This window comes from Ailuropoda melanoleuca, chromosome 4 (assembly GCF_002007445.2).
Source record: "Ailuropoda melanoleuca isolate Jingjing chromosome 4, ASM200744v2, whole genome shotgun sequence".
Lineage (NCBI taxonomy): Eukaryota > Metazoa > Chordata > Mammalia > Carnivora > Ursidae > Ailuropoda > Ailuropoda melanoleuca.
In genome coordinates, this window is record NC_048221.1 from 53286272 (window position 1) to 53300994 (window position 14723).

The 14723-nt window shown below is 42.5% G+C and overlaps 1 protein-coding gene across 4 annotated transcripts in view; it reads right to left on the reverse strand.

Moving 5' to 3' along the window:
- The window catches only part of C4H3orf20 (chromosome 4 C3orf20 homolog), a 96857-nt gene that overhangs the window by 75224 nt on the left and 6910 nt on the right, over positions 1-14723 (reverse strand). For 3 of the 4 annotated variants that reach the window (XM_034658818.1, XM_034658819.1, XM_019801213.2), the window contains exons 2-6: positions 12613-12669; positions 11699-12254; positions 10815-10955; positions 3921-4040; positions 3099-3107 (exon numbers count right to left, since the gene is read on the reverse strand). In XM_034658818.1, coding sequence (XP_034514709.1) covers positions 3099-3107; positions 3921-4040; positions 10815-10955; positions 11699-12173 — 745 coding nt within the window. In that variant the 5' untranslated portion in view covers positions 12174-12254; positions 12613-12669. The remainder of the gene's footprint in view (positions 1-3098; positions 3108-3920; positions 4041-10814; positions 10956-11698; positions 12255-12612; positions 12670-14723) is intronic. The other variant, XM_002920692.4, reaches the window with a different exon arrangement.

Here is a 14723-nt window from a genome sequence, read left to right on the forward strand (position 1 = left end):
GTATTGCTACCCTTGCTCTCTTTGGCTACTCTTTGCATAGAATATCTTTCTCCATCCTTTCTTTTTTTTTTTTCCTTTTTAAAAAAATTAAAATTAGCCAACATATAGAACTTCAGCGGTTTCAGACTTTTTTCCATCCTTTCACCTTCAACCTGTTTGAGTCTTTGGATCTCAATAAATCTCCTATAGAAAGCATATTGTTGGATCATGTGTTCTTATTCATTCTGTCAATCTCTGTCTTTTGACTGGAGAGTGTAATCCATTCAAATTTAAAGTAATTACTAATAGGGACTTCTGTCATTGTACTTTTTGTTTACTATATGACTTATGGCTTTTGTCCCTCATATTCTTCAATACTGTTTTCTTTATATTGATTGTCATAAAAGGTTTAAATTCCTTTCTCATTTGTTTTTTTGTATATCCTATAGCTATTTTCTTTGTGGTTACATTGGGAATACAATGGGGATCACATTTAATATCCTAAAGTTCTAACACTCTACTTTGAATTTTTACCAGCTTAACTTTAGTAACACACAAAAACTCTCCTCCTTTATAACTTCATCCCCAACACTTTCAGTCGTCACAAGATTACATATTTATATATTATGTGCACCAAAACATAAAATAGCAATTCTCTTAAATGTACTAGTCTTCTAAATTATAGAAAATAAGATTTGTACTTACCAACCAAAGTTACAGTAATACTAGCTTTTACACTAATAATTTTTTCTTTAAATGTGTTAGTCTCTTAAATCATGTAAGAAACAAAAAGTGCAGTTACAAACCAGTTACAATAATACTAGTTTTTATAATTGCCCATATCTTTACTTTTATTGAGATCTTTATTTCACCATACGTCTTCAAGGTACTGTCTAGCATCCTTTCATTTCACTTTGCAGGACTCCCTTGAGCATTTCTTGAAGGGTAGGTCTAGTGGTCATGAACTCCCTTGGGTTTTGTCAATCTGGGAAAGTTTTAACAGCTCCCTCACTTTTGAAGGGCAGTTTTGCTGAACATAGGATTCTTGGTTGACAGGTTTGTTTCTCTCTCTCTTTTTTTTCCCCCCTTTTAAAACTCTGAATATACAGGCCCAGGGCCTTGTGGCCTTCAAAGTTTCTGGTGAGAAATCTGCTGATAATGTTATTGAGAATTCCCTAGATGTAATGATTTGCTTTTCTCTTGCTGCTTTCCAGGTTCTCTGTCATTGTCTTTTGACAGTTATGTGTCTTGGTGTGGGTCTCTTTGAGTTCATGTTACTTGGAGTCTGTCGAGATTCTCTGACGTTTGTACTCATCTCTTTCATCAAGTTTGGGAAGTTTTCAGCCAACATTTCTTCAGATATTCTCACTGTCCCTTTCTCTCTTCTTCTGACACACTTACAATGCACATGTATTCTCCTTGACAGTATCCCACAGGTCCCTTAGGCTCCATTCATTTTTTAAAAAGATTTTCTTTCTGTTCTTCAGAATCAATAATTTCAATTGTTCTATCTTCAACTTTGGTTATTCTTTCTTCTGGTTGCTCAGTTCTGTGGGTGGCAATGTTTTGTGCCTATTCCACTTATTTTCAGTTATCCCCTTATGGCAAGTATGGTTGGTATAAGGATATGGTGATGTGAAATTGTGGAGGTGGTCCTCCATGACTGAAATTCCAGAGGCATCTGTTGAGGTCCACATGTTTCTGAGCCTCTGCTGCCCACCCAACTGGAGCCACAGGCTCTCCCTTAATATAAGCAGGTTCAACTTCATGAATGAAAACTGGTTCCAAGCCAAAGCCACTGCTCAGGCTCCAGCTGAGCCCTGAGCACCTCAGAATGAACTCTTCCTCCCTGTCAGCAAGCCTTCAGGTTTCTGGCTGGAGCTTGGATAACATCTCTGGTATCTGTCACTATGAGTGGTTTCTGGTCCCTTCCACGACTCCACCTGCCACCAAAGACCAGAGACTTGGCCCTGAGGCCCAGCTAGCAGCTGGTTGACCTCCTGGAACATCTAGTCTGACCATTCAGGTCTGGCTTGGCCCGAGGTTCCTTGAGTCCTTGAGGATGATAGCCTCTTGCTCCAACCAGGAATCATTGTTGACAGACTTCTTTCAGTTCTCCTTCTATAATGTTTGGCTACTTTCCAGAAATAGCTGTTGTCCCATCAGGGAATAGGCTCAATCCCTGAAGCCTGTCTGCTCCAAGTCTGCCTGGCCCTAGAACTGCAAAGGGGGCAGTTGGTAAGGTGTCAGCACATGTGCATGAACAGATAGCAGAGGTCCAAAATTCAAAGTGGCCTAAAACCAGAATAACTCTACAATATGTCTAAACTGGGAAAGTTTTTAAGTGAAATGGGCATCATTAATTGTTATGTCAGGAAAATAAGCATAAATTGGGACATTCCTGGGCAAGATAGGTTGCATGGTTACTTATAAACTATTCAGAAAATTTAACCATTCATTCTAGCATGCATGTGTGAGATGAATTTCTAAACACATCAAGAACCTATAAGAAATACAGCACCATAAACACACATCTAGTAAGAACAATACAACATCACAATGAAAAATCACATCTTGGTGGGGTAGCAGAGGAAAACAGTCAGACAGACAAAGAGACCAACAGAAGGCATCACTCTTAAGGTCATTAGGAAGAAAAATCATGAAATCACTGTGTATGTTGAAGATACTTTGTTTTCTCTCAAAAGGATTGTGTTTAATTATGGCCAGTTCAGGAGTGGATATAATAAAAGCAGGAGCACATAAAGTGGGATGCTAGAAATGATGCTGTGGGTTACTGAACCACAGTGAGAGAAAGCACATCAACAGAAGTAAAAGAACTGGGGAAACGAGATGGGGCAGCTGGATCAACTCCAAGCAAGGAAGCTGAAGAAGTGAGCTCCATTTGGGCAGGTATCCTTTGTCTTGGAGTCTACATATGTACCCCCAGGATTTAGAACAGTGAATGACAACTAACAATTGTTCACTAAACATTTGTTCACGAACTGAAAGGATATAGGATCAGCTTGACATGGAGATGAGGCCTGACAGAAGGCAAATCACACAGCCATCCAGGGGCGGGGTCAGAAATAATATCCAAACTTCTCAATTTCCAGCCTTACCTCCAGTGTCTGTGGGAATCAATTGGACAGCCTTTGAGCACTCCCATCTTATGTTGATCCTCCCACCAGCTCCTTGCAAATACAGCCCTTCCTTGCCTACCCCATTCCTCCATCTGCCATCACAGCTGGTTGTGTAGAGGGGTGGGGAGATAACCAGAAATTCCGTGAGACCCTGCCCTGTCCTCTCCAGCCCCAATGTCTTTCTCCTCTGAGTTTCTGGCTTCCTGGGTGCTGCTATACTCTTTGGTCTCATCTGCCACCTGTTCTTTCACTTAAGTCTTTCTTTCTGTTGTGTGTCTTCCTCGGTGGAAATAGCAGGGCCCTCTATGTCTTTCTCTTCTTCCTGCATGAACTGGCCCAATTGGGACATTCTATTAGGTCTGGTATCCAAATGCCTCTCTTCAGATACTGATTACCCCACTTGCTGTGTGAGTTGGAGCAACATAGATCTCTCTCTGAGTAGAGGGGATGAGTTTAGGATACTCCCAGGGGGTGGGAGATGTGGATTTGTTAGGGATATTGTCCCAAGTGAATCAGGGACATATTTAAATGATGTGATGTGAATCACATTAACAGGAATGGGGGCATGTAAACATTCAAATGATGAGACTGCATTGTGGAGTGACTGGGTTGAGATGTATCAAATTTCATGGGACAAAATCTGTGTCAATAGCTTCTGCCAATAGCCAAGATGGCCATTAATCCTTCCTATCAGAGAACTAAATCAAGCCATCTCATCAACCTACACTGGGAATCCTCTATCCAGCTCTCCAGCTCCACCCCAAAGATGGGCTAAGAGGTCTTGATGGGATCCTCTATTACCTGTTTTCTTCTTGACTTCCTTTCCAGTTGAGAGGGAAAAGCTCAGACAGCCAGTAGAGGACTCATAGACAAGCTGGTAAGGCGTGTTCACTCCCATGGCTAGAGTGTTCCTGAAGGAATCTGGAGAGGAAGACAGAGGGATTCTTTCTTCAATTTTTCAATTTTTATTTTTTTTTTTTATTTTTTATTTTTTTTTTTTTAAAGATTTTATTTATTTGACAGAGATAGAGACAGCCAGCGAGAGAGGGAACACAAAGCAGGGGGAGTGGGAGAGGAAGAAGCAGGCTCACAGCAGAGGAGCCTGATGTGGGGCGATCCCATAACGCCAGGATCACGCCCTGAGCCGAAGGCAGACGCTTAACCGCTGTGCCACCCAGGCGCCCCTCAATTTTTATTTTTTTAACCAAAAATGTAATATGAACTTTTTGTTCTCATAGTATGGTACAGTAGATATTCTAAAGTGCCCTGGTTGTTACAAAACAAACAGATCTTGGAAGAAAAAAACTTGTTAATGCATGAGCAGGCTCAGAGAAATTAAGGGAGATCTTTGCGATTCCTTTCTACAATACCCCCCACCCCCCTACAATATCCCTTAAGAGAGAAATGACACCAGTGCAGGGAGCAGGAAGCAGCAAGCACAAAAGTGACAGGATAACTGTGAGGGCAAATGCAGATATAAGTGCTGCACTAGGTGGACAGAGTAACATTGGGCCAGCTATTCCCTTACCCAAGGCACAGAAATCGGATGCTTCTTCAACAGATCAGTCTCTTGCAGAATCACACTGTCTCATGTAGAATCATTTGATATCTGACCACTTGAGAATGAAAATTTAGTACCTGTGGGGCTCCTGAGTGGCTCAGTCAGTTAAGCATCTGACTCTTGATCTCAGCTCAGGTCTTGATCTCAGGGTCATGAGTTCAAGCCCTGTGTTGGGCTCCATGCTGGACATGGAGCTTAGTTAAAAAAAAAATTGGCATCTCCATCACTAGTAGAAAATCTTGATGACACTTACATAAACCTCATCAAATCATTTGCTCATTCTTCCCCAAAATATGGTCATTTCATTGGTTAGGCATGAAATTGTTAGGAAATGTTAAGCAATTTATTACAGTTCTTTCAATTTCATAAAGAAAATGGCAAATCTGACCTCTTAAATAGACAAAGACTATAACCGGAGACTGCACACTGGATGATGCACACATGCAAACAGCACCTTTTGCTAGGGTCCAAAAGTTGAGATCAGGACAACTTTCAGTACCTTCTAACTTAGCAGAAATTAACAAAAGCTAATACTGATAAAGATAGGATAAAACTGGTCAACCATGCTGGTGTAGGCAAAATTCATCTAGAAAATAGTATTTAGCAAGAGCTGTACACACACTGAGACTTTCTGCTCCAATAATCCCTCTCCTAGGAAATCAATCTTGATTACCAATAGAAACTAAAGTTGCATATTACAATGCATATTATACTAATAGTAAGGAACCTGAAAACAGAAGCATTTGGTTAATTATAGAACATGAACATTAAAAGCCTACATCCACTTAAAATGACAATTATGAAAAGTATATAACCATGTTGGCAAACATCTGTGTCTCAGTAAAGGAAAATGACAAACAGGAAAATGGCAGTATTGTTAAAATATATATGGAGAGAAAGAGAGACAGAGACAGAGACAGGGAGAGACAGACGGAAGAACCACAAAGGAGATTGCAAAAATGAAAAATAGCTTTATGTAAAGATGGCAAGATTATTTGTTTTCTTTTTTTGTATATGTTTTACTTAATAATATTGCCATCAACTAAAAATCAAGGAGCAGTCTAGTTTTCTTTCATGACACAGCAGGACTAGTGTGTACTGGAAGGGAGAAAGGGCAGAAAGCAGGCTTACCACTAAGGAAATGCTACCTTAGCAAGGGGACTATTCTGACTATAGCTTCAAGGGAAGACTATTCCAGACCCAGTTACAGCTTTGGTCTACCTCATGCAATAAGATGATCCAGAAAAGCAAAAGTCATGCGAAATAAGTCAACAGGGTTTAAATCTTCTTTTTAATGCCCTGTGAGGGATAATTCAAGCCCTTCCAGGATCAATGCTTTTCCAAGAGAAATGGATCACTCCTTCATTTATATTTTATTGGTTAGATTCTTTTTTTTTTTTTTCGAACTCTAGGCTTGTTTAAAGAGGAGCATCTGGAACACACATGCCAAAACGTGAGAGATTTCCTAGTGAGTGTGGTGGAATACTCTCCTAATGCAGCAGGATGCAGAAATCACCAGCGCCTGTCCAGAATTCAGCTCAGATCTCTGCAAATTCTCCCCCACTAGATTAACCACACCCACAAGGAATGCAGGAAGCCACTGTATCACAGGTGAAAGTCTGTGATCCTACAAGGATGCTTATGAGGTAGAATGTTAATGGTTTCCATTTCCTTTTCAAGGCGAGGGAACACTATATTCAGGTAGGAGAGCACCGTGGGCAGGTCTGAGGGGGGTAGCTGGGCCAGGTGAGACTTTCCTCCCCATGCCACAAACCATCAGGCAGTATCCCCCGCCCCCAAATGAAATGGATCTCTAAGCTCTACATAGGACGTGCGGTGCAGGAATCCATGTATGCTGGTAACCATCTGTATAAATAGTTACAGCATAGTTAGAGGGCCTGTGTTATCAGGGCATAGCTGACCCTGAGCAGAACCAGCACAGAGTAAATTCCCTTAAAACAAAGACCTCCAGTTCATGGTAAATAGTGTGGGAAGGGGGGAGTCCAACTGGAACTTTATCTTAGAAAAGGAAAACAAACTCAATGCCCAAAAAACAAACAACCCAATTTAAAAATGGGCAGAAGACATGAACAGACATTTCTCCAAAGAAGACATCCAGATGGCTAACAGACACAGGAAAAGATACTCAACATTACTCATCATCAGGGGAATGCAAATCAAAACTATAATGAGATACCACCTCACACCTGTCAGAATGGCCAAAATCAACAACACAACACAGGAAACAACAGGTGTTGGCAAGGATGTGGAGAAAAAGGATCCCTCATGCACTGTTAGTGGGAATGCAAACTGGTGCAGCTTCTGTGGAAAACAGTATGGAGGTTCCTCAAAAACTTAAAAATAGAATTACTGTATGATCCAGTAATTCCACTACTGAGTATTTACCCAAAGAACAAGACGACACTATTTCAAAGGGATACACCCCTCCTGAAGTTTATAGCAGCATTATGTACAATAGCCAAATTATGAAAGCAGCCATCAATAGATGAATGGATAAAGAAGACACGGTACATACATACAACGGAATATTATTCAGCCATAAAAAAGAATGAAATCTTGCCATTTGCAACAACATGGATGGAGCTAGAGAGTATTATACTAAGCAAAATAAGTCAGAGAAAGACAAATACCATATGATTTCACTCATGTGAAATTTAAGAAATAAAATGAACAAAAGGAAAAGAGAGAAACAAACCAAGAAACAGACTCTTTTTAAAAAAAGATTTGTTTATTTATTTGAGAGAGAAAGAGAGAGCACACAAGCAGGGGGAGTGGCAGGGGAAGAGAGAGAGAGAACCCCAAGCAGGCTCCATACTCAGCACCGAACCCAACACAGGGCTCAATCCCATGACCCTGAGCTGAAATTGAGAGTCAGATGCTTAAATGACTGAACCACCCAGGCACCCCAAGAAACAGACTCTTAAATACAGAGAACACACTGATGGTCACCAGAGGGGAATGAAACAGGTGAAGGGGGTTAACAGTACACTTACCATGATGAGCACTGAGCAATGTATAGAGTTACTGAATCATTATAATGTACACCTGAAACTAATACAACACTTTATTAACTACACTGGAATTAAAATTAAAAACTTAAAGGGCACCTGGGTGGCTCAGTTGGTTAAGCGGGTGCCTTATGCTCAGGTCACGATCTCAGGGTCCTGGGATTGAGCCCCCAGTGTGGCTCTCTGCTTAGCAAGGAGTCTGCTTCTCCCCCTCTCTGCCCCTCCCCTTGTTTGTGCGCTCTCTCTCTCTCAAATAAAAAAATAAAATATTTTTAAAAAATTAAAAACAATGAAATTTAATAAAAGGAAAAAGAAAAAAAGCATACTTAGATTGAGGCTAAAAAAAAACACAAAAGTTATCAAAATAGGGACATTGAATGGCTCAGTCAGTTTAGTGTCTGACTCATGATCTCATGGTCATGACATCGAGCCCCGAGTCTGGCTCTGCGCTAGGCATGGAGCCTGCTTGGGATTCTCTCTCCCTCTCCACCCTCCTCCCACACTCACACACGCCCTCTCTCTCTCTCTCTCAAAAAAGAAGTTATCGAAATAACTTTATTTTACCTTCATTTAACAAAAATTTGTTGGTATTGTAAGCACACACTAATTCTTAAAAGCAATAAAAATGACTGCATCATTTATTTGAGGTGGGGTGATTTTCTTTTTTCCTGAATGGTTGTATGAGAGCAATAAAACACGAGTCCCTCAATGTTTGTCTTTGCAAAAATATCCAAGGGATTTATCAGCTTTTATTTTTAACCCTTTGATACCAAAATCATCCTTTCTCCATGGAGTCACTGCCCCAGACAATCTTCCTGTCTCCAGTAGTTGACTAGTTTTGCTCCACTGCGCCAGCATCAGAGGCTGTGTGTGGGAATTGAGCAGCTTTCCAACATCACTTCTACTGACTTCATGAAGTTCATTTTTCCCCCAAGGACGGCAATTTTACCCTGCAATTTATCTGTACTGCATGTATATATTATCAGATGTTGAACCTCTGACCATCAAGGGAATCCTGACAAACAGGTCTGGGTGAATGGTTATGAGATAAAAGCTTTTACGCTTCCCCACAAAACCTCCTAACAGTGAGGATGACTTTCAGGCATTCAAAATGAACCTTTGAGGGGCGCCTGGGTGGCGCAGTCGTTAAGCATCTGCCTTCGGCTCAGGGCGTGATCCCAGCGTTCTGGGATCAAGCCCCACATCAGGGCTCCTCCGCTGTGCCTGCTTCTTCCTCTCCCACTCCCCCTGCTTGTGTTCCTCTCTCGCTGGCTGTCTCTATCTCTGTCAAATAAATAAGTAAAATCTTTTTAAAAATTTTAAAAAATGAACCTTTGAACAACATGGGTTTGAGCTGTGTGGGTCCACTTAGATGCGAATTTTTTCTGATAAATACAGTTAAGTACTGCAAGTGTATTTTCTCTTCCTTAAGATTTTCTTAATAACATCCTCTATTCTCTAGCTAACTTTATTGTAAGAATACAGTGTATGGTACATACACGTACAGAGTATGTGGTAATCAACTGTGATGTTATTAGTAAGGCTTCTGGTCAACAGCAGTCTCTTAGTAGTTGAGTTTTGGGGGAGTCGGAAGTTACACGTGGATTTTCAACTGCTTGGGCGGTCAACACATGTTGTGCTTGCATATCCATCACACTTCAGAGATTCATTAGATGGGCCTGAATTGCTGTGTCTTCCAGACCCTGTTCCCTTCCACCCCTCTCTCCAGAGCGCACTTCCTCCAACTTCGCACTTAGTGTTCCCCTTCACGCTTTTATACTTGTACTTTGCATAATGTACTCATATGCAATATAGTACTTACTTTTTACATTTTTTATTTAAATAGTATTACACCAAATGTGTCCTTCTAAAGCTTGCTTTCTTTTTTTTTTTTTAAAGATTTTATTTATTTATTCGACAGAGATAGAGACAGCCAGCGAGAGAGGGAACACAAGCAGGGGGAGCGGGAGAGGAAGAAGCAGGCTCCCAGCAGAGAAGCCTGATGTAGGGCTCGATCCCATAAAGCTGGGATCATGCCCTGAGCCGAAGGCAGACGCCTAACTGCTGTGCCACCCAGGCGCCCCTAAAACTTGCTTTCTTTTACTTGCTTAACACTGTTCGTCGAGATTTATCTATATTGATATGTGTGTTTTAGTGCTTGTTTTTTTATTTTTTTTAATTGAAGTACAGTTCACATACAATATTATATTAGTTTCAGGTGTACAGTACAGTGATTCGATATTTGTGTACATTAAAAATGCTCCAGGGGATGCCCTGCCGGCTTAGTTGGTGGAGTGTGTGACTCCTATCTTGGGGTCATGAGTTCGAGCCCCACATCAAGTGTAAATATTACTTTAAAAAATATATTAAAAAATGCTCATCACGATAAGGGTAGTCACCGTTGGTCATCATATAGAGCTATTACAGTATTATTGTCTATAGTCCGTGTGCTGTACAAGTACTTGACTTTTACTTCTCACTATGTTCCATTGTCTAAACGGGCTATCATTTGTATTTCTCCTATTGAGGGACAATTAGGTTGCTTCCAATTTTATTTTCCTTTGCCATTCTAAACAGTTCTGCAATAAACATTCGGTACAACTTGCACATGTGTGCCAAGTGTGACTCTCAAGTGTGGCCAGTGGATTCCTGTGAATCCACACCAGGCCATGACCAGATTGAGTGTGAGAATTAAGAGTAAACATTTAGAAAACTTCGTGGCAATTTGACATTGCCGTGACATCATATTTTTTAAAAGGTCAATCCACAAGACATTGGCAATTTTATAAATTGGTCCTTCACAACAGACAGTTTGAAAAGCACAGCTCTAGGGAATGACTTAGAAGAGAAATTGCTGGGCTGTAAGATGCTAGAGCCTCTCCCACCTTGCAGATACCCTTAGACTGCTCTCCAGGGGCACTGTACCACTTTATAATACTCACCCGCAACATCTGAGAACCTCTGTTGCTCTAGAATCTCTGTTTGAGACTCCACCTCAACTCTTGGAGATGTCAAATGTTTAAACTGGGGATTTGACCTTTTTATCTTGCATTCTTATTGGAACTATTTGAACTTCCGCCTAAGGGCTGAAGCTTGGGTACCCACCTTTCCCTATCTGTCTGACACCCTGGCTGCTTCTCCCCATTGTGCCGATCAGGTAGTCAAAAGCCATCTCCTTGGCATTGAGGTGGAGGAGCTGGCTGGCCTCCACGAAGCGCCTTGTGATGTCCAGGGGATTGGCACCTACTAAAAGAATCATTGAAGCAACTCATTTTCCTCCCAGCATGGGGCGGGCTAATACTTCCAGGAAAGGACCTCTGTAAATGGCCCAGGAAATAAGGGTAGAGGGAAGATCTACTCCTAAGGTAAGCAAGTATGAGGATCTTCCTAATGGAAGCGTCTTGAGTTCTCAAGACCTATCAGGTGGCATTTTGCTCTCTGCCCCCCTTACCCTTCTCTCTTCCTACCCATAGGCCAGGGTACTGATGCCATTAGTATGTAAAATAACATCTAGAAGGCTCTAGAAGCATCTAGAAGGCTCAATTACTGGTATGGCTTTATCTACCCTCCTTAATCTTGGGGTTACACCCTTACCATGAATGGTCAGCTTGCTAACTACTAATCAGTCCTCTCAATTTACCCTCTCCTCCTGGGTGGTGCCTCTCTCCCACCTCTGCATCATTTTTTCAAACTCCACCCTTCAGTACCTCTGGCCTCACACTGTTCTCCACAGCCTACCTTCCAGTCTGGACTCAGCAACATTGGGAAAATGGAAGGAAAAACTGGAGAACAGAGAGGGGTGAGAGGATGACTCTTGTGGGGGTTGTGGGAAGGGGTTCAATTCCTACAGCAGACCCATGGCTGCCACCTATCCCCAGCATATCCTTATATACCTGTCTGGGGTGGCTGTGGTGCACACACACATCAGTCTGGGCAGATCCTTCCGGGCTCAGAAAAAAATGGAGAAGAATCTGGCAAGCCAGCCTTACCAGACACGGACTCCACCATGGCCTTCATCTTCAGGGTAAGCAGCTCTGTCAGCAGGTGGATGGACTGCCGCTGGAATCTGTGCAGGGTCTCCTGGCCAGGGTGTGCTAGATAGCCATGGGTGGAAGACTGGGTGAACTTGGCTGACCCAGTGGATGTGGGCAGCAACTGTGGTGGTGGTACTGGTGGTGGTGGTGGCTTCTTCTGGACAGGGGCCTGTGCAGGGGCTAATTCCATGAGCACCACAGGTGGGGGTCCAATGCTGATCTCCAGGCCCATGATGTCAGACGGGGTAGGCAACATGGGGTCAGCAGTGAGCTCCTCCCAAGTGAACTCAAAGATGTTCCTGATGCCCTTAGGTACAGGAATGCCTGCGGTCCGGCAACTGATGAGCAGTTTGGAGATGCGGGCTAGCAGCCTGGGCGCCGAGGCTGTGTACTGCTGGTACAATTCTCGGTTGCTCTTGATGTCGGTCATGTTGCTACAGTATGCATCCTGCTAGGTAATACTGTCCATCTCAGATCAGATGGACCTGTAGCTGTAGAAAGTCAGAGCCCCCTGAGAGGTGAACAAGAGTGAGAGATCGTACCTAACGTGAAGCCTTGGAGACAGACAGAATGGAAGTGCTGAAATGGCCTTTACAGGTCATTGATCCAGTGGGTCCTATCCAGGAAGCATAAGGAAATAACTGATCACTCCTCACACAGGAGGGCAAAGGGACGTCCCTCCTCCCTTTTCGTCCCAGAGACAGCATCAGATGAACCCACATTGGGTTACTTTGGGAAGGGCCTTGGGGATGACCAGATTCCAGAAATGGTTCCAGGGACTCAGTCATACAAACTGAGTACCTCTTGGAGGAACACTGGGGTGTTGGAGGAACGGAAAGGATGGGGAAGGGAGAAAGGTTCCACTGTACCTTTTATAGTTAGAGACCTGGGGGTGGAAGATCTGTTTGTGGTCTATGAATAAAAACCTGCAAACACAAAAAGATGTTACTGGCTCTCTGGAGGAAGGTGATGTGGCAGTTCCTGGTGGCGATGAAGGATGGGCATGCAATTATTCAGCATGTACATCCAAGGGCAGACAGAAAAGAATGAGGAGAATAAATTTTCTCAACTCAATGACTAATATTTGCCACATTTCATCAAATCAAGGTTTGATGTAATTGTAAGATGCAGCAACTTACAAGAAAGAAACAATCAATGCAAGATGCCATTGACTACAAGACATGTCACAATTTAAGAGATGTTAAAATGGAAAAAAAACCCCATACCTTAAAATCAATGAACTATACAATGAATATATTCCCACTTTGATAGAACGTCTGGAGGGCTCCGAGTGCTCATCAGGTAGACATATGGGGGTTAGCAGGTTAGCGTACTCACGTCTGGGTCAGCTGAACACCATTAGGTGCTATGGTGGTTTTTACCCTGACATGTTTCTAAACTGTGTTTTATTCTTGTCTTCTTAATATATATCAAAAATAGACCACTGTTTGAAGAGAGGGAGTGTGAAGAGCAATCTGATAAGCATAAAAATGGCTGGAAAAATCCACAGACTTCTAGGGTTTTGTTATCAGACCTGAAGTTTCATTTATCTAATCAAAATGAACCCCATAAGGACATTCTTCAGTAATATATCAATCTAAAATACACTGACAAAAATGTAAGGTCACTTCTTGATCTTGCATTACACAAAAATGTTGACTTATTTCTTTTAACTCCTGAAGGGCTTTGTGAGAACACGAGCCTCTGCAAAGATGCTCAAGAATCCAGAACACAGGGCGCCTGGCTGGCTCAGTCCGTTAAGTGTCCAACTCAGTTTCGACTCAGGTCATGATCTCAGGGTTCTGTGATTGAGCCCTGTGTCGGGCTCCACTCTCAGAGCAAAGTCTGCTTGTCCCTTTGCCTCTGCTCCTCCTTCACTCATGCCTGTGTGCACATTCTCTCTCTCTCTCAAATAAATAAAATCTTAAAAAAAAAAAAAAGAATCCAGAACATGTAGGAAAGGTAGACCCAAGAGAATCACCTTTGCTGGTATTTCCATGCACTGTAGGCCAGTTGCCCCTGTCGTCTGACTTAAATGGCCCCAAAAGCAAACTAGGAATGTGCTAGAGGGCCTAGTAGTGTCGGTCTTTAGAGCAGAGGAAAGACAGCTGGCCAGGGCCTCTGAAATCCTTGTTACCACAGCCTTCCGACCGTCAGTTCTCCCTTCCATCCTGACAACCACTCCCCACCATGTCCGTGGTGCTCTTCTCCAGCCAGACAATCCTCATTCTTTCACCTTTCAAACTGTGTACCACCCCCATTTACAGAGCACGTTCACAGGCACGATCCGGTGTGACCACCATGGGTGAGATTATCATCTCTCCCATTTCCCTGATGAGGAGACAGAGCTCCTGGTTAGGCGGGAGTTGCCTGCGTGCAGACTCCCGGCACAGAAGCTTTCCAAACACAGTCTGATTTCCTCACAGGCCTGGAGCTGCCTCTGCCCATCTATCAGCAACAAAATCTCCAAGGAACAACAGTCCACAGAGCAAACCCTCTGACATCCTGGTTTCCAGATAAGTGGCTTCCTATGTCTATTTGCTGACCCCCTGGCATCTCTATTCCTCAGCTTTGGAGACTCAGAAAAATACTTCGTTTTTTAAATGATAAGTGTGCAGAACAAAGAAACCACTCAGAATCTCAGTCATCTGGGCGACCAGCCAGAGGGATCTGACCCTGACCAAGAAGGGCAGATTTTTTTTTTAAAGCCAGGGCTCAAACGAAGAGAAGACAAATACAGTCCTTGAAATCTTAACTGGTCTGTGGAAATTCTCCCCATCCCACCCCCTACCAGCTCATTTCTTTTGAGGTTAATTTTGAAGATATGTCTTACAAACAGATAAAAGCTTTTTAAAGCAGGTTTATTGAGATATAATTCACATATCACACAATAGGCCCCTTTTAAAGGGTACAATGGTTTTTAGTATATTCAAAGTTGTGCAACCGACACCACCATCTAATTTTAGAACATTTTTATCAC